The sequence below is a fragment of the Prinia subflava genome, chromosome 3, assembly GCF_021018805.1.
Source record: "Prinia subflava isolate CZ2003 ecotype Zambia chromosome 3, Cam_Psub_1.2, whole genome shotgun sequence".
In the NCBI taxonomy this organism is placed as follows: domain Eukaryota; kingdom Metazoa; phylum Chordata; class Aves; order Passeriformes; family Cisticolidae; genus Prinia; species Prinia subflava.
This window is the reverse complement of record NC_086249.1, coordinates 74,572,209-74,591,610: the sequence shown is the minus strand read 5'-3', so window position 1 is coordinate 74,591,610 and position 19,402 is coordinate 74,572,209. Positions and strand designations below refer to the sequence as shown.

Sequence of the window (19,402 nt, the reverse complement as noted above, 5' to 3'; positions counted from 1 at the left end):
GCATGACTCCAGGCAGGGCCAAGCTTTCCCAGTGTGTAGCCACCCCGCACCTGGCTGACTGTCCAGCTCTGCCCCTCACACTGGCCTCGCAGGGTGGATGGAGCCGCAGCTCCAGGTCACGGTGGCGGCTCTGAGGGCAGTCTTGACCCCCGCCTGGCCCTGCCGTGGCAACATGGCACGCTTTCGGGCGGAGCGGGGAGCCGACGTGAGTTTTAGAAGCCCCACAGCAAAGCGAGAGCGCGGCAAAGAAGCGCTGCTCCGGCACCAGAGACACCGGCCCGGCGGGACTCGTCCGTCCTGCAGAACATCCCTCTGCACGTGTACTCGCATCCCTCTCTTTCCGCATCCCTTTGCCCCGCTGTCATCCCCCTCTCCTTCCACAACCCTGTGCACGTTTCTCCACATCCCCCTGAACTCCGCATCCCGCTACATGTCGTCCCGCAACCCCTCTCCATGGGCGCTCGCAGCTCCGAGCTTCTGCTCAGTATCTCCCGACGCCGGGGCCCCCCGACAGCCGTGGCAGCGGGGTGGCCTCGCCCGACGCGGACAAGGGCGGCACAGAGCCGTGCCGTGCCGTGCCGTGCCGTGCCGTGCCGTGCCGTGCCGTGCCGTGCCGAGCCGAGCCGTGCCATGCCCAGCCGAGCCGAGCTGTGCCGAGCCGAGCCGAGCCGAGCCGAGCCGAGCCGAGCCGAGCCGAACCGAGCCGAGCCGTGCCGTGCCCAGCCCAGCCGAGCCGAGCCGAGCCGAGCCGAGCCGAGCCGAGCCGAGCCGAGCCGTGCCGAGCCGTGCCGTGCCCAGCCGAGCCGTGCCGAGCCGTGCCGCCGGCCCGGCCGTCGGGGCAGCGCTGCGCGGCTGTGACGTCACCGTGCTGCCGCCCCGGCGGGACGGGCGCCAGGAGCCGCGGCTGCCGCCGCTCCCCGCCCGGAGCCGCCCCCGGCGCGGCGCAGCGCAGCGCAGGGCGGGTCCCGGCGCAGAGCCGCTGCCGGGAGCGCTGGGCCCGGGCAGCCGCCGCGCCTGCAGCTCTCGGCGGGGCCATGCGGATGGCGGTCGGTGCGGCAGCGGGCGAGGGGGCAGCGCAGAGCCCCGGCCCCGCCGCCGTGTCGCTGGGCTTGAGCGTGGCCGTGGTCTCCAGCCTGGTGAACGGCTCCACCTTCGTCCTGCAGAAGAAGGGGATCGTGCGGGCCCGCGGGAGAGGTAGGGGCCCGGCGCTGCGGTGGCGGCGGGCGGGAGCGCCCCTCCCGCGGCTTCCCGACCTCCCTCCGCACCCCGCAATCCCCCCGGTAACCTCCCAGGGGTGCGGGGCCCCGGCCCCGGCCCCGTGCGGGACGGCTCCCCCGGCCCGGGCCGGCCCGGCCACCCGCGGGGCCGCTCCCGCCCTCGCCCCGCAGCCCTGCCCGCGCTGCGGCGGCGGCCGGCCCGGAGCGGAGGGCGGGGGGGCTGCCGAGGGACCCGGCCCGCCCCGCGGGGCGAGGACGACAGGCACCCTCGGCTGTGCCACAGCCTGTGTCGGGGGTTGGCCGTGTCCCCTGGTGTGGGGGACACCTTCCCGGCGCCTGGACTGGGGCAGCCGGCTTCAGTTAGCTTCAGCGCGTTTGACATGAGAGGTCCCTGAGTGACCGAGGCGCAAGGGAGGCGATAACTGAGCGGAGAGGCGGCAGGTGGGGTCAGTCAGGATGCGAGAGCGCTGGAGAGCAGCGAGGGTTGGTAACTGCGCATCAGCAACAGCTTCCTGAGGTATGGTCAGCGCGCTGGGCTGTCACGCCGGAATACAGCACTGGCGACTTGTGTCTTGTGTGCACTCCTGTCCATGCACAGGGTCTTCTTTTTCATCTACTTTTGGGACTTTACCACCAGTTTCTGTGGCTTAGATAGTTTCTTGCCGTGAACAGCACCAGCACATCTTGTCGCTTGTTTATTCCAGCTCTTCCGCAGACACAAAGTTATATCGGTCACATGGTAGTTTCCACTTTTTGAGAAGAGACAGATCAGTAGCATGAAGTAGCTTATTTCTTGTCTTTTTTATGTTGAAGTCCCGTGCCTCATTATTATTTCCTGAGGTGAATATACTCAGGAACTGACTGTGCTGTCTAGACAGTTTAGCCAAAACAAAGCTGTAAATTCACAAGTGTGAAGATCTTGTGTATTTTATTTTGAAATTGGAGCTCCCCAAAGCATGCAGCTGAACAGCATTGGCTAGTTGCATTTTCATGCTTTGAATATAGGAAGATGCAATTAAAAAAAATACTAATTTGTTTTTAGTGTCACGCTTTTATGTAAGGGGAGGACTGTAAACACAGGTTGCATGATGGTTGCATGATTGAATTGTATTATTGTGGTCAATAGCTATTTGGTTTTGTAGGTGATATCTCTGGATGAGCACGTGTCCATAAGTTCTAGGAACTCTTTTTTGTGAAAAATCCTTTTTAGTTCCAGGACAAGATATTTTCTTTGTCTACATTGCACATTTGTAAATATGTACCTATATGTACACTTACAAATAATATACAAATAAATATTTTATATATATATATATATTTGTACTTGCATTTGCATTGCCTGCTGCATCTAGCATGTTCAGGGTGAATGCAGTGGAGCAAAGCAAGCTTGGAACTATGTTACTACAACCTGGCAGTTTGATCTAAAAAGGGTTTTTTTGCTTTTTCTGCAATGACCTTACATTTAAGGGCATCAGACAAACTTTGTTTCGCAAGTCTCCCTCCAAGATGGCTGTAACCCATTTTGACTGTCCACAGAGAGATCACGTTTGCATCATACATACAAACTTTCTCTTTTTTTTTTTGAAACAATGAGAAAACACAAGAGAAAAATAATTTTGCATCCCAAGGCAGCTGGAGGAAGTTTCCATTTTGAGTGTACTTACTCCTGAAAAGCTTTCAGTGGAGCACTGGGTTGAATGATGGGCGTGTGTCTGCTTTCTCAGCGGTGGCAGCTGTAAGACTTCCTGTTCTGAAGGTATCACTGGTGTTTGTGCATCTTGCTGAGCGTTTTGTAGTTCTTTCCTTTGGCATGCTCAGTGAGGAGGCATCCAGGAAAATACCCCAGGTTTCTCTCTGTTTTGTGTTATAAAGCAGTAGGGTTCTTCCTTGAGTCTGGCAGTTGGAGCTGTGAGTCTGTGATGGCCAGTGTCAAATGATGTCTTTTTTCCATTGTCTTCAGCAGGTGTTGTATAATTAACAAGGAGGCACCTCAAGTTTCTTGTGTCTTCTCTCTTGAATCAATAATATAGTATTGATGTAATTAGCAATCCTTGTCTAGTTAGAAACAGCAGTGGGTGACAAATATTTTGTGAAGTTACCTTACTTGAGTCAATATTTTCTATAATTTCTTCCCCCAACAGTGTTTTTATTTTATATGGAATAACAAAAGGCTAAAAAATTACTACGCCCACTCTAAAGCTGGCCATTTTCATTAGTCATATTTCATCTCCTTTCAATTGTATAGTGTGATTTTCAAGTGTTTAATACTTTATATGTCTCCAGAGTTAATGATGACTGTGTTTTTCTTCCATTTGGGATTTCAGAGTAGGTACAATATTGCCTACTACTCCAGCAGCTTTTGAGAGGACATCTTCCCAAATGAATGCAGAGCTATATTGCTAGAAAGAGGAGCAAAACATAGGAGTGTAACGTGATGCCAAGGTTGTGCTCAGAGAAGGTAATGCTTTAGTTTGGGAAGTGGTCATGAGCCTTGATGTTCTACAGAAGCAGAACTTCTGTGGTACACAGGCTCCACCTGTGCACATCCCAAGGCAAGAGCTTCTAATTTGACAGTGAAAATAAAATAATCGTCCTCCAATTTGGGAGGCACTAAGGACAATGCAGAGTTTTTATTCCTCTCTGAAACGGGGCACTATGTCAGGAATTCAGAGGCTTCATTGGCACTTTCCAATGCTTGAATGCAGGAGGATAGGGCAACACTATGGTCCTGCCAAACCTGTGTGCCAGAACAATTTCTGAGGTACAATTTTTCCAATACAATTTCACTGAGGTTGTATTAACAAACTAACTGAGCCAAATCATGTTCTGTTTCCATAAGTTTACAGCTCTCCTATAAGTGTTCTAATTTGTATGTTTAAGTGTCACCCTCAGAAGCATTTGGTGACATTTTGGATGCTTTTCTACACAATGCTGCATTAGTGTCACATAGGCACTTCAGACTGGAAACCAGAACTTCTGACTAACACATTGTCTTAAGAAGTTCTTACTAGGAAACATAAGCCAAATCCAAAACTGTTCTCTCTCTCTTTTTTTTTTTTTTTTTTTTTTTTTTTTTTTTTTTTTTTTTTTTTTAATCTCACATTCATTTGCTTTGAAGAATAAGTTTTAAGATGAAAGTCCTCGATAACTGAGACTCTTTAATTCCAATATTGTGATTTCATATTTTTCTAATATATTTTCCTATATTTCCAGGTACTTCGTACTTAACTGATATAGTATGGTGGTCGGGCACCATTGCAAGTAAGTATCTTTAAAAGTTTTAATTTTTTTTTTAATGAGAGCTTTGCTTAGATGGTGATAGGAGGCGTCAGGAAATCTAGGTTTTCATCTTGACTCTCACACTGCCTTGTCATGAAATTCCCATGCCTAGAAATAGCCCACTTTTAGTAAACTCTTACCATGGCTACCATGCCTGGTGGTGTTTGCAAAGGCAAAGAGCTGGGACAAACATGAGTCAGACATCTTTCCACATTTCCAAACCATTTTGTACTTGCAGCCCTTGGCAGCCACACACTGCTCTGACTCTGGGTTCCTGCATGGTTTGTGTCTCTGTATTGCACTGGTCAGCTCAGTTTTTAATAAAAGTCAAAGCTGAATTAAAAATTGTCGCTCTGCACAAAAGGCCTCATTGAGCACATGTTATGTTTTAGATCAGAAAGCATTTAATCAGCCTCAATCAAAAAAAAAAAGAACAAACCTCTTTTGGTTTCTAGTTCCAACAGATACAGTTTCAGTTTTGCTTTTAATCTGCAAGATCAATGCAAAGCCTTCTGTGGTGCTGATATGAGATTAGTGTAATTTTACCCTTAATATCTTTGTAACTCTGCTAACACCAAGTTCATTCTCTGCTGGGAATCTGGAGCTTGGGGAGCAACTAGCTTTCTCCTCTTACACATCAGCCCTAGTTCCACCCACAAGCTTGGAATCATACCCCACTTTTAGACTCTAATCCAGCCTTTTGTGAATTGTTTGGAAAGTTCTGATGCTGTTTCTGAGAAGTATATGAGTCCAGTTATGCTCCTGGTTTTGTGGCAGCAAGGTAAGTCTCTGATTTTTGGTTTTGTTGTCCTAAAAAGGAATGCAAAAGGAATGGAAACTGATAGATCCCATTGAAGGACAAAGTTCACAACAAGTGTAGAAGCCCACAGAGCTTCAGAAGAAAAGTCCTCAGCTGATCGAACCTGAGTTTAAGTTGTTCTTTGACAGCTTCCTCCCCTTACTGGATCACTACTACCTAAGTAGAAATAAATCTGTGCACCATTTATCACTTCTGAGGCTCCCATCTGTAATCTCTAAGCAGAAGGAGTTAGAAAAGGGAGGTTTTATTACAGGACTTATCTTGATGAATCAGGGAAAACAATTTCATGCTTAAAAGAGCTGACTGAATTGAATGAAGGCAGAACTACTGAAGGGGATGGTATGAGTTGACTTTTTTTCCAGTAGCTAGATGCAGGTATTTCAAAACAAAACCTCAGTAGCTTTACTGACGAACTGAGCAAGAAGAATTGCTTCTGGATATTATAGACTCAGAATGGCAGCACGGTCACAAAAAGCAATAGCAAGGGCCAGGTAGGCACCTTTGGGATGCAGAGAAAGGTGCTGTTAGGGGAAAGGTGTTACTTGTGGAATTTGCAATACCCCCGGTTATCTGGGTGAAATGATAACAGCTGGCATCATTTTCTCAAGCAGAGAATTTGGAGGTTTGGTGACTAACAAAACCCATCTAAACTGTGTCAACTTGTTCTCATGGTATTTGTTCAGATGGTGAATAAGTGTTTCTGTGTTGGCATGCTGACTCAGCATAATGCTGCCCAACCGTTTGGGGGCCCTGGGATCCACTGGATTACTGAAGACTTCAAAGGAAGGGCTGCAGAATCTGCTAAGGGACTTTTCCTTACTCTGTAGTCAAAAGAATCATTGCAGCATGTGTACAGGTATTTCAATGAGCATTAAACTAATTAATTATCTAATTAATTAGTTTCAGTGCAGGTTTTGATAGCAGCATAGATGTGGCTGGTTCTTACAGTGAAAACATCTGCATTAGTGTTGTATTACAGATAGCGAGTACACTTGTGAAGTGCATCTTGTTTGTCACCACAGATTGGGCTGTATTTCACACTTCATAGAGTTGGAGCTCCTGACCTGGTCTTTAAAATGAAACTAGGTTGGAAAATGAATTCTAGGAACATACTTGAAGCATATGAGCTGCAAATAGACTTTAAGTTAGTGGGAGCAAGCTGAAGTTAGTCTGAAATAAACCTCCTGACATGCCTAGAATAGATATCTTTTGCTGTACAGGTCTACTCCTGGTCTCCTTGCTAACTGATGCCAGTGTGCATCAAATTTTGTGTTGCAGTAACTTTGAGGGTACTGGTACTTGTTTATCATATTAAAAGCTTGGTGTGCCTTCAAGAACCGAAGTCATGTCTTGACTTACAGCACTATCTTTCTGATGAGGAACTTCTGTTCAGAGAGGACTGGACAGGTTGGCAGCAAAGGTCCTTAACATCAGGTAGATGGCAACAATTACTGAGATTCTTTTTTAAATTGGTGTTAAGTAGTCCTAGTCTGTCATTTGTGGTGATAAGAGACTGTTACAACTACTCCATGGTGGTATGGAAAACCTCCAGTTAGTTCAGTTGCCTTACAATATGTTCTGACTGAAGCTTCAGAGATCTACCTTATGGATTGATGTTGGTGCCATCTGTTAAGAGTTCTTCCAACAGAAAGTTAAGACACCTGACCTCCAAAAAAAGCAACACTTTGTCCAAGTCATTTGGAAATGTACGTACGTAATCTGCAGAAATGCAGAGTGCCAGCTGTGCACCATTCTCCATCCGAGATCTGCCCCAATGCCTTCAGATGCCTTGAAGATAATGCCAGAGTTGCCACACAGATCTCCAAACAACCTGAGGCTGATGACCAAGTTACTCTGTTCCCAGGACAGAGAGACCACCCCTGACTCATGTGCCTTAGAAATGCTGCTCATCAATTTCTCTGTCTCACTCCTGCACGTAGAGAAAGCCTCAGTGATTTAATTAGTATAATTTTGCCACACTCTGCAGTTTTGCAAGCTTGTTTGTCTCCTTCATATTTCCTGTAGGTTACACAGGTCTTCAGCTCTACTGATAATGTGAGCTAAATTGGTAAATTAATTAATGTTTGCAGAGTGCTTTGCAGATGTAAAGAACTGGATGATAGTAATGATTTTTGATAGTTGACGGCAGTGCCAGCCTGAGCATAAAGACATCTTGGATTCTTGAAATGTTTTTAAATGCCGATAATGGCTTTTAACAGCAGCTGGAAATTTGAGCTGTATGTAATTTGTGTTCAATCTCAAGCTTCTTGCCAGTTACCACAGACCCAGTAACTATGCAAGTATATTGACCTATTATAAACTTGCCAGCACTTGCAAAACTATCCAGCTTTCATTTTTGAACTGAAAACTCGAACACATGAAGTGTTCTCACAGCTATGATGTGCAATACCGTGGTGTATCTTGGAATTTACTTTTACTGGAGGAAAGAAAAATAAGGTTGAGGCTGTTACGGTGGCCTGTGGGGCATGTTCTTTTTACAGTTGTCAGGAATGACTTTGGATGTTACATAGTGTTAAGAAAAGTTGATGTAGTTTATTGAAGAGTCCTTATGCATGTACTTAGTATTTCAGTAGAAGATTCCTCAGCACTGTCTTTATTCCCCCCCAAAAAAGTAACACTGCTGTTAGGAACTATAATCAAGTAGATAGATTTGTTTTATGTAGATGCACATTCTAAAGATGAAACCATGGATTATATGTGCTTTTACCCGTCCTCATACAAATATTTGACTGTAATACTGAGATTATAATCCATGAGTGTTTCTAATTCATAGTTTTATTTATGTTTAACTAAGAGAAGTTACAAATGAGATTATTTACTGTACCCACTTGGATACTCTTGTGTGGCAAACATAAATGCTGTATTAACAAATACAGAACCATAGAAAAATTCCAGCCATCTTGTTTATGTGCGAAATTAACAGAACTAAGCAAATTGTAACATCTGTTTTCCAGTTAGGTCAGTCTTTCCCGAACAATATTGGGCAAGTTTTGATTACTTATTTTTACAAAGGGGTTTAAAGGCTTATTTCTGGTTCTCTTGACAGTGGCACTGGGTCAAATAGGGAATTTCTTGGCTTACACTGCAGTCCCAACTGTGCTAGTGACGCCCTTGGGAGCTCTTGGCGTTCCATTTGGGTAAGAGTTTGCTTTTCTTGTTCTTATCTGGATGTTGTTACTACTTAATAAAATGTCAGATGGACTCTGCTCACTGGAGGTCCACTGAGAAATGTCAGACTTACGGCTGTTCATGATGTGCTATAATGTCACCTATTCCTGTTTTCCCCAGGAAAGCTGGGCTGGGGGAAGGCAGTGGTGAAGAAAGATTTTCCTGAGTATCTTCTGCTTTTAGCTCTCACTATGATTTGGAACAGATAAACATTGTTTTTTTCTCTGTGGCTGTTCTGGACTTTTCTGCCTATTCTCTTGTTCACAGTTCCCTTACTATGTAGATCTTTCCTTTTGTCTCACAGTCTTTCTCTACCCTGCTACCCACAGCCCACATGTGTTTATTGATGCTGATTTCATTTCATTGGATCTGGCCTCTTTCCAAAGAGGAAAACTCAAGGGAGTTCCTTGCCCCCAGCTTCTTAGAAGTTACGTTTGTGGGAGGCACAGAAAAGGCAGTGAGTTTAAGGAGTTTAGTATGTAACTAATGTTTTGTGAATAGATGAACCACAGTTGTGGAACTACTACAGGGAAGAAGCACAACTCTTTGAAAACAAAGCTGTGCAGTGCCTTGAGATTTTTCTGGTGCCTGCTGAATTGTGACTGCACTAGTCATCTGCTTCAGAGTGTAGTGGCATTGCTTCATGTTTGTCTTTTGTTCTACCACTGTGTAACACATTGATGGTGCTCTAAGTACCACCTATTACTTTACCCTAGGCCACTTATTTTTGCTTACTTTAATCAGCTATATGTCTGAGCAGAGCCCTGGGATCTTTGTAACCAAAGGTCACTTTTATCTCATGACTGCTTAGCACCTATAAAATGGGGCTTTGTGACAGCTCACCAAATTGGTAATGGGTTAGATGTCTGCCTCAGGGGTCAGATGTTGGTTTGGGAGGAGTTTTGAGGGAGTGATGTGGTTTTGTTTTTTGGGGTGTTGTGGCTGGGAGTTTTGTTGGGGTTTGTGTCTTGTTTTGTTGTGCTGTTTTGGGTTTTTTTCCTAAGGTGAGATGTCAGGGATTGAGTAAAACTGCAAATGGATTAGTCTTTCCTCAGATAAGTCAGAAATACATTTTGAACATGAACATTTTATTGTATTCCTTTAAAAGAAAAAAATCATATGGCACAGCACTGTTAGAACATTATTAACAGGATGTAGTCAAACTTCTGTTTTTCTTTCTCTTTTGAAAGGTCCATCTTAGCTTCTTACCTACTGAAAGAGAAACTGAACATTCTTGGCAAGCTGGGATGTTTGCTGAGCTGTGCTGGGTCTGTTGTTCTCATTATCCATTCCCCGAAGTCCGAGAGTGTAACGACTCAGGCTGAGCTTGAAGAGAAGCTTACAAATCCAGGTAGTTTGTTTTGTCATTAATTCATAATGGTTTTCTGAGGCTGAGCTGGAGTACACTTGAGGAAGAGGCTTACCACTTCTAGCAGACAGGGAGATTGACTTAGGAAGAAATCATGACAGAGGCAAACCAGTGTAGGTTTAGTGTAAGAAAACTATGCCCTGCTCTTCTTAGCGTTTATCATATTTATTGGGACATATGTGCAGAAAGGAAAACATGGATACTTTTGAAGCCACAGGAAGCTCAGAACAATGGTGAGCTGAACTTGTAATTTTATAACATTATGAAAAACTGTATCTTGCTATTTAGAGATGAAAGTATAAATCTGGGATCTCAATTTGTTTTATACAAAACAAAAAAAAACCTGTATTTTTTCTCTCCTTTATTTCTCCATGCTTTTTTAATTAGAAGTTCATACTAAATACCAGTTATGTTCCCAGATTTCTTTGCACAATAAAGGTATGTAGAAATAGGCTGTTGAGACATATGCTGAAATGCCTGTTCTTTCTCACCAGCTGCTGGAGGAGTACATACTGGTACTAATATGTTCCAGGCCCATTTTTATTTTTCTTGCTTAAGAGCTAAACTGCCAACTATTGTTTTTCTTGTATTTGCTTTAAGTGAGAGAAACTCAAACCTAATAACATCAGCTATTCAAATAATCTGCAAACAAAAGAAAACAAATACCTTGGTCTCAATTTACCATTTAAATCTGAACAAAGTCCATTGGCTATATATTTCTTTAAAACTCTAAAACATGAAATGTCTTTCACTGATCTTATATGCGTACTGATGGTATAATGTAAATGATATGGCCTTATGCTTGTTCTAGTTGTCCCTACTCATGTGCTCACCTTAGTGAGATCTAACTTTGTTTAAGCACCTTGTTGGATCCACACACTGTGCCTTAATGAACTGTTTAGGAATGAAGGGTTACCCTTCTGTCTCTCATAGGAGACTTTAAAGACTATAGTCCTAATGGAAAAGAGAATAAGCCAAAAAAAGCCATCTCAAATGTGCCACAGTGTGTAATTTTCTACATGGTTATTTGTTTTTCCCAAAGAAGATGACAACATCATCAGTCATGGATGCCAATATTTCTGGATGCTCAGTGATTTGGATCTATCTTCCGTAGCAAATCTTAATTGTGATGTATATCCGAAAGTCACTGCTATGACATGATTTGCCTGCTAAAATCTTTAGAAGACCGAGAGTTTTCATCTTGATATTTCTTGTTTTCTTTTTGTTTTCCAGTTTTCGTGGGTTATCTCTGCATAGTGCTGCTAATGCTTCTCCTGCTTATCTTCTGGATAGCTCCAGCTCATGGACCTACTAATATTATGGTTTACATCAGTATTTGCTCTCTGTTGGGCAGTTTCACTGTTCCTAGCACAAAAGGCATTGGGCTGGCTGCTCAAGATATCTTTCACAATAACCCATCAAGTCAAAGGGCTCTGTACCTCTGTCTGGTACTTCTGGCAGTATTGGGATGTAGCATTATCATTCAGTTCAGATACATCAATAAGGCACTGGAGTGTTTTGACTCCTCTGTGTTTGGTGCCATCTACTATGTTGTGTTTACCACCCTAGTCCTGCTGGCTTCAGCCATCCTTTTCAGGGAGTGGAGTAATGTAGGAGTTGTTGATTTTTTGGGCATGGCTTGTGGATTCACCACAGTATCTATTGGAATTGTTCTTATACAAGTCTTCAAGGAATTCAACTTCAATATTGGAGATTTAAACAAACCTAACATGAAGACAGATTAAAATATTTTTGAGGGGAAACTGGATGGCTCAGGGAAGGATGCAGAGCTGTTCATTTCTAGGTCACTGTTTCAAATAGGATTCAGGTTGGTAACTACCCTCTGACAATTTGGTGGCCTATGTGAAATGAATTGGACTCCTCCATCCAGTTTCAAAGGAACAGCTGTCCATGTAACCCAGTCAACACAATAAATGAACTTAATTGGAACTACTGATTGAGTCAGCATAGAGACCGATGTATTTCCTCACTGTAAAAGGCAGCCCATCTGAAAAGCTCTGTCAATATTCTGACAGACCTGTGTGAAAGCTTGCATTGTGTCTTCTGAGGTGCAATTTCTGTGGGCAGAGGACATTAGTTTCTAATGCACTCAATCTGATACCTTTCATCATAAGTGATGTATACCTTAAAATAAGGGGGGAAAATAAGTGGAATGATTTGTGAATCTCAGTATAGCAATGTCTTCACTGTCAAGGCTGTGAATTCTTAGACAAATGTTAGTTTGATCATGGACTGCAGATTTGTTCTTTTTAGTGACTGTCTTGGCAGCTTTATCTGCCATGCAGTGAAGACACAGGAGTTTTAAACTGAATTCTTTATACAGAGCAGTGGACCCTTAAATATCTTTCACTAATTACTTATCAGCTCTTGGTAATGTCCAGATACTCATTTTCTTTGTAACTTACATACATTAAGACATACTGCATTCATCTGACAGTTTTTAACAGGGAGCAGGTAGAAAGACTCTGAAGGATGTGGAAATGATGCCCAGACTCATTGCCTACATGGTGGCTTATTTGTAAGCAGCTCAGAACTGTTTCAGTGCCTTTGCAATCAAAAAATACTGCATAATTGTGAATGTATTTGTTTCAGATGGCCTATACTAGTTTAATAATTCAATTTCACTGTCTACAGTATTGGACTATATTCAAATTCTAAACACATAAAGCATCTAGAAGGACCATATGTTTTTGAAAGAATTTACAAACCTGAACTGAAAGCCCTGGATGCCTTGACAGCTTCTGAAAAACTCATAGTCCTAATGGGAAGAGGAGTGTTGAAATCAGTTCAGCATACCTTTATTTTAGTTTAGTGACTAAATGCAGGAGACCATTTTGTGAAACAGCTGACAAATAGGGACCACAAAAAAAAATGGAATTTAAGAGAGAGAAGAGGATGAGCTTTCTCATAGCTCAAAAATGGTGGTCTGATGTTCATGTAATGTGGGAAAAGGAGGTTAAAGACTGAAAAAACTAAAGCATTCAGAGAGCTGAGTTTTAGGTAACTGACAGGGACATACATTCAGCTCAGTAACACACAGGCTTGTGTGAACAGTTCAGTTGTAATATTTTGACAAGTAGTACAGACAGCTTAAGCTACAATGGGGATGACTCCGAACGGCTCAGTTTAAACCATTTAGAGAATATTGATATGTTAAAGAATGAAATAGTTAATTTCATGTTTGACTTATATTTGGTAGTGAAAATATCATGAGTCAAAAAGTTGAAAGCTTGAAAAGCAATGAATGTTTGTTTCCACGTAAGTGCAAAAATGGAAGAGTACAGTGGAACTCAACATCTCTAGATTAGAACATTTCGTAAGAAAACAGAAAATCCCAATGTGATTACAAGACAGTATTTGAGAAAATTCACAACATTTTATCAAGAAATCATGCATGTAGCTTTGTAGATGCCTGACAGGAACATGGACGTTGATTAGTGGGGAGTAATACTGTCCGCTCTTGTGATTTTTTTGTTGACCTGAATTGAGGTTTCCTTAAAATGTAAGCCACCATTTTCATTTAAAATGAATGCTGTAAGCCCTACTAATGGCAGCAATAATTGCAGAAGTGAATCCAAAAGATTTAGCTTTCCAAAGGGACTGTTCTGAGGGAGTAAGAGCCCTACTGTGTTATTTGCAAGCTTGTTTTAAAACTTCATATTGCAGGAGAGTGGCTCTGAGTTTGGAAGAAATGTGCGTTGTTATAGGCCAGCACAGAGTAACTGCGTATCTTAGTGAAACAGAGTAGCACTAGCAGAAAAAAGACCACCGTAATGGAATTTGAAATATTGTGCAAGGTTTTTAGAAAGTTTGAGAATTGTAGATGAGGGTAATTGGGCTATGAAATCTGGTTGAACTAGCCTCTGTCCATTATTGATTGGAAGATGGTATCTTGGTTCTCAGAACTTATATTTTGTCATATTAATTCCCTTTTTTTTTTGATTGAATCTAGAACTGCACATAGGTTACGAGGTCTGTACTAGCCTACTTTTTAAAACAATGTTTTCTGAAGCAGTCAAGTTGTCTTTTCAAAATTCAGCTTCAGAGTTCATGGGTTGTATGTTGGTTTTGTATTAGCCTTTAACCTCTATGAAAATCCTTAGATCAGAATGGAAATGTAGTCTCATTCCTCCTTGGGCCATATTTGTTTGTCTTGGTTGGTTTTAAAATTGATTCTTAATTATTTATAAAGTGCCTGTCCTAGTATGTTAGATGCATATGCAAATTATTAGTAAATATTAGATTCAAAATAACTTGATTGCCCTGTCTAAACCTTGACATTTCCTGCACACGAAGTTTACTTGGTAAGTGCTCACTATGCAGAGAAAGAATAAAGTAGCAACCATATTCTGTGGTCCTCTGACCATTGTAACCACTGATAAATGTTTTTTATTGTCATTTTCTTCTCTTTTCCCCAGCTGCTCCTCATCTGTGATGAGCTTTCTAGAAATGTCTAATTAACCTTAGTGTTTAAAACAAAGATGTCAAAAGCCAGCACATAAGGTGAAAGAAATTCTCGTGGCCTTGCACATCATCTGCAGCCTTTTACTTCTTGAATGCTAAGTAACTGAAGATTTTATTTTTGCTACTTTGTTCAATGTGTAGCAGTGTTCTTTCAAGTTCTGCTGTACCTGGATCTGGTTCAGTTCTAACTTTAGAAATATATTAGCATTTTCTGTTGTCACTGTTGATATGATTCTTTCCCCCTCCATCCCACGCCCTCCTCTTTCTAGGTGCCCTACCTTTTTTAGTCTTGTTGCTTCTCTGATTTAAAAGGAGGCACTGTTGAAGATGAATTTTAGCTGTTCTCCCTTTTTTTCCCCACCCCTTTGACAAGTAAGCCCTTTGAGTAAGAGAGATATCTGAGTTCCATCATCTCAGGGAGCAAATGTGCATAGTTGTCTCCTGAGCTCTGGCATCCCTCGTGGGTCTGCCCTTTTCACGTTCTCATTGTGTTACATGCATTGATAGCTGCAAGCCAGAAGACTTCAGTTCTGATTGCAAAGTACAAGTGGGAGAGGCTACCCATACAAAAAGTGGACTCATTACAGTGGTGGAACGCATTTGAATTATGTTCAAATCCACACGAAAGGCACTTCACTCCGTATGTCTGATTTCTATTACACTTGTCCAATATATTTACTTGATACTCACTTGAGGATAGCCCTTTGATCATTTTCCCTTCAGTGTATGGAGGATTTGCATTTGTCAGTCACGGTCTCTATTAGGTGTCAAACACAAAAATCCCTCAAACGTTCAGTAGAACAATAGAAACCTTTTTGATACCAAAACCCCACTTTGTTACACCTTAAATACTTCTGTAAAAAAGAAAATAGCTAAACAAGTTATCTGCTGTATTGACTTTCCAGGACTCTGTATGTGTAAATAGAGCCTATTTATTAGTGAGCTGCAACTAACATTAATAAGAACCTGTCATAGCACAGTTTGACAAGTGAGGCTTCCTATTAATAATACTGATTTATATGAGAACATATGTATTTTCTGAAGCAACTAGCACTGAAAAATTGAAACACTGGATTAAGTCGTTGAAACCCTGGAAAGTGAGGTTTAGCTTTCATTTCATTAAAAAAAACCCAGAGTTTGTATTTGAAGAAATTTGAGGTAAATAAATAGGGGGTGCTTTAAATGGGAAGATGTTTGCACATTGTACCCGCCCTCACATTCTTGTTTCAAAAATATAAGACATCAAGGATTCTACAGATATTCCCCAGTTATCTTGAGATGGTGTAACTGCTGAAGTTTTACTGTTAAATCAAGCATTATCAGATGTTTATCTGTTACCTGTTATCTTTGTAATAATTCTTTGGTGCTACCTGTGGTCTTACAGAATGCAGAATTTTAATGTGTACTGTGTTAGGCACCAATGTTGTCAACAGTTATCATTGCTAGTGCCCAAGTGTCTCAGACAACAATGTTGAAATGTTACGGATTAAGAAATTTCTTCTTAAAAGCTGCACATAAGTTTGTGGTTTCTTTATTGTTTTTGATTGTTTTGGGTCCTTCCATGTCCACATCCCTCCCCAGACAGTTGCTCTGAAGAGTGGAAAATATTGGAAAATATTACACAAAAGGGGTATTTAAAGTCAATTTTTTTAAACTGTGGCACTTTCTCTTATTTTTTTTCTTAATTTCCCTTTTTTTTTTTTTTCTGGAATATAAAAAGTAGTTCTAATGGGATATAGGGAAAAGGTAGTTGGCAACAAAAATACAATGTCAGGTTTGGTTGCTTCAATGCTCTTGCAATATAGTTACTACAGATTACGTAAAAACAGTTTATTTTATTAGCTTCCAAATAATGTATATATAGATTTGTTAATGGCTTACAAGTCAAGCTTACTCTCTTTGCTTTTTAAAAAATAGTTATAGGCATGTTGTATTTGCCTTGTGTAAATTATAAGAGGCTATTTATTAAGTTTTCTGATAACTAATCTATTTATTAACCTGTATTGTTTTAAAATAAATGATTTATTTCTAGCGCAGTGCTTGTTTTGTGACTCGTTTTTAGCAAATGGGGTCAGGGGAAATCAAGTTTCCCGCACACTGCTTTACTGGAATTACTGGAAATTTATTGGAATTTGCGTGGCTTATTCCAGTTCATAAGGCTAAACTATTTCCAGTACCCTTTCATACAACAGCAGCTTTGCTTTTAATCAGAATAGCAGGTTCTTGCAGGGGTACAGATCAGTTGGCCTACAAAAGGCTCAGTTGTCCTATACTGGTATCTACCAGCAGGCTGCAGTATTAATGTCTTCACTGGACTGAAGTTTGCTCACAGGTAGAATGAAGGCTTCTCTGGCAGGAATGTTTGCTGGGGCTTGAGTCACTTCAAACTGTGTATTCAGGGTTAACATGTGCTCTGTTCCCGCACTGCTGTACATTGGTCACTTGCTGGAGCTTCTGTTTCAAGATTTACTGCTCCACAGTTGGGTGTGCATCGCGTGGTACATCGAGTGGTAACAGCTGTAAAGAAGCCTGTGTCACCAGTCTAATTTACTGTCATAATAGCTCTCTTGGAAAATGACAGTGACTGCCCATCTCATCCTTCATCTGAAATTCCTAGCCCCTTGTATCAGGCACTGGCAAATATGTAACTTAAGAGTCTGTGTGTGTGTCTGTGTGTGTTAGATTTTGGTTGGCTGGAGTTTTTTTAATGGTGGGATTTATGATTAAGAACTGCTTCATTCTGTGTATTTGTGTTTTAGGGGATGCATTGATATTACTGCCAGTCAAAATTCAAAGTTAACTTTAAACAAGGAAGCTAGCTCTTCAATAATATTAAATGTAAGCAGTGGAAAAGATGGGTATGGATATTTTATTGCAATTTTATTTTTAAAGGTATTGATGATATTCATGCAATGTACAAAGATAGATCAGAAACCTTGAAAGGCTTTCACTTCTGCAGCATCTCTGATTTTTAAGTAGGTAGGATAAGGAGTCTGTATGTTAGCAAGAAAATTCATCTGTCTGTTCTTGTCCTGTGCATCTTAAGAGCTAGGCCTCTAAGGCAGCAACACTGTGGTAAAGGCAAATGTGCCATTTACCCCACTGGTATTGTTGGAAGTCTGGGACATAATCAATCCTAAGCATATTTATCTCAGCAATGCAGTTCATATTGGAAGAGCATTAAAGATAAAAATCTTATTGTGTAAAAAAAAAAAAATCCTGTTGATGTTGAGGTTTGTTCTAAAAATTTAAGTCTTAAGCAGTGTCCCTTAAGTCCCTTGTGACACTGTAGATGTCGTACAAATAGACTCAGATGTGGTTTCTTTGTTCTGCTCAGCTGTCTTCACAGAACACAGCAGGGAAGTGGTCACCAGAGACCCTGTTAGAGCTTCCTGAGGTTGTGCAGGTGTATTTTTGCTCTATGCCCTTTTAAACTGGCCCTTTTAAGATGTTTATACACATAGTAGGCACTAAGTCCTAAAACATCCTGTCCATAGCCATGCAGAAGGACCTACATTGACTGCTCTCATGAAATTCCTTGATCACAAGGATGGTTTGTGCACCTGGATTGCCCTGTGAGAACGAGTTAAATTAGGCAGGTTACCACCATTCTCATGCTTGGAGATCCTGCCAGATACTCAGCAAACATGCCTGAAATACTGTGCTGTTGTAAATCACTCTGAGATAGTTTGAGTATTTTCCGTTACTGAGCACAACCTTTGGCTTTGAAATAAATATTTAATGTGCCAAATTTTGTGCCAAATTGAAAGCACTTGAATTCGTACTTTGAACACATGTATGTACCTTAGGCAGAATTAGCAGCTGAAAAAACATGAGAGGGGATTAACAGAACAAGTGCAGTTCCAGAAGCATCTAAAATGCTTGAAGGAGTCCAGTTACTATTTTCAGGTATCTATCCATGATTGTATTGGTTGAGAGGTGTTTTTGAAGAGAGAGAGCTGAGGGAGACATGAGTGGAAAGGGAAGACTAAATCGACTTCCTTTGGACATTACTCTTAGCTCAGGTGTATGTACACATACACATTATCAGCATTTGGCATGATCACAGGCACATGAAGTTCTTTAGCTCCTTTAAACTTTGAACCTAGCTATCAGTATTTAGATGCCTCTGTTTATACTGCACTGGTTTAGGTAGCACAGGTTTTAATTTTTTAATCCATTTGAGAAACCATTTTCACCAGCTGTTAACTTTTTCAAAGACTTCACAGTTTTGGTATCTTTTGGTAAAAACACAGAAAAGTGAGTGTCCTACTGTGCCAGTACTTAGGTAATGACTGTAAATTGCTTATTAGCTTTTTTATTCTAAAGTGTATTTTTATATACACACAGCTATATAACATTATTTTGTAAGTGGAAAGTTCATGTTAAGAATACTAGATTAGTTTTATATTGGGGAATGGAATGTTGCGTTAGAGAATAAAATCGGCCTAACATCCATGTGCTTTGAGTGGTGTAGAAATTTAATTTTTGTGACAGAGTGAGGGACCATTTTTGAGATATAACACAGGGGGTAATGTTATGAGGAGTGACTTTGTAATGGGTATCCCACAAGAGAAAGCCAAGATTGGTTTTGTTTCCAGGTATTTCCACGTGTAGCTAAAATGAAGCAGCCAGCCGCTTGTGCAGACTGGGATAATGTCAACACAAATCCAGAGAAGACTAAAAAGATAGGAACTGCTGTCACTAAGGGATGTGACAAAACTGTCTTGAGTTTAGAGAGGCAAAGGTGCATCTTCCATGTGGAGCTACCACAGGTTTTTTGGCAGTGTTGGTTGTTGAGCTGTAATGTTACAAGGCAGCTGTGTAAAGCATACTCAGAGATAGCCCTGAAGAAACCAAAGAACCCTCTGAGCCTGACGCTTGTTATGACTGCTTCAAAGACTCCTTGCTGTGTGCTGAGGACAAACATTGGTCTAACTGCATTTATCCATTTACTCTGTATGAGATTAAAGCAGTTTGGGTTGAGAGTGGGTGACCTGGATTAAATCGATTCATTAACCGTTCCCTTTACCTGGCCCAGTA

At 41.6% G+C, this 19,402-nt stretch overlaps 1 protein-coding gene across 1 annotated transcript; it reads left to right on the top strand.

Annotated features, from left to right (window-relative positions):
- Positions 1 to 901: 901 nt before the first annotated feature.
- On the top strand, positions 902 to 16,395 carry NIPA1 (NIPA magnesium transporter 1). The gene is made up of 5 exons (XM_063392511.1): positions 902 to 1,194; positions 4,431 to 4,478; positions 8,384 to 8,474; positions 9,696 to 9,856; positions 11,108 to 16,395. The coding sequence occupies exons 1-5, from the start codon at positions 1,035 to 1,037 to the stop codon at positions 11,617 to 11,619; spliced, it is 972 nt and encodes a 323-aa protein (XP_063248581.1). The 5' UTR covers positions 902 to 1,034; the 3' UTR covers positions 11,620 to 16,395.
- Positions 16,396 to 19,402: the final 3,007 nt, after the last annotated feature.

What these genes read in the sequence shown, in the direction of transcription:
- NIPA1 (XM_063392511.1), top strand. Translation starts at nt 1,035, where the DNA reads ATGCGGATGGCGGTCGGTGCGGCAGCGGGCGAGGGGGCAGCGCAGAGC. An exon ending in GTGGTCGGGCACCATTGCAA is followed by an intron (nt 4,479 to 8,383) that starts GTAAGTATCTTT and finishes TTCTCTTGACAG; the next exon opens with TGGCACTGGGTCAAATAGGG. An exon ending in AGAGAAGCTTACAAATCCAG is followed by an intron (nt 9,857 to 11,107) that starts GTAGTTTGTTTT and finishes TTTGTTTTCCAG; the next exon opens with TTTTCGTGGGTTATCTCTGC.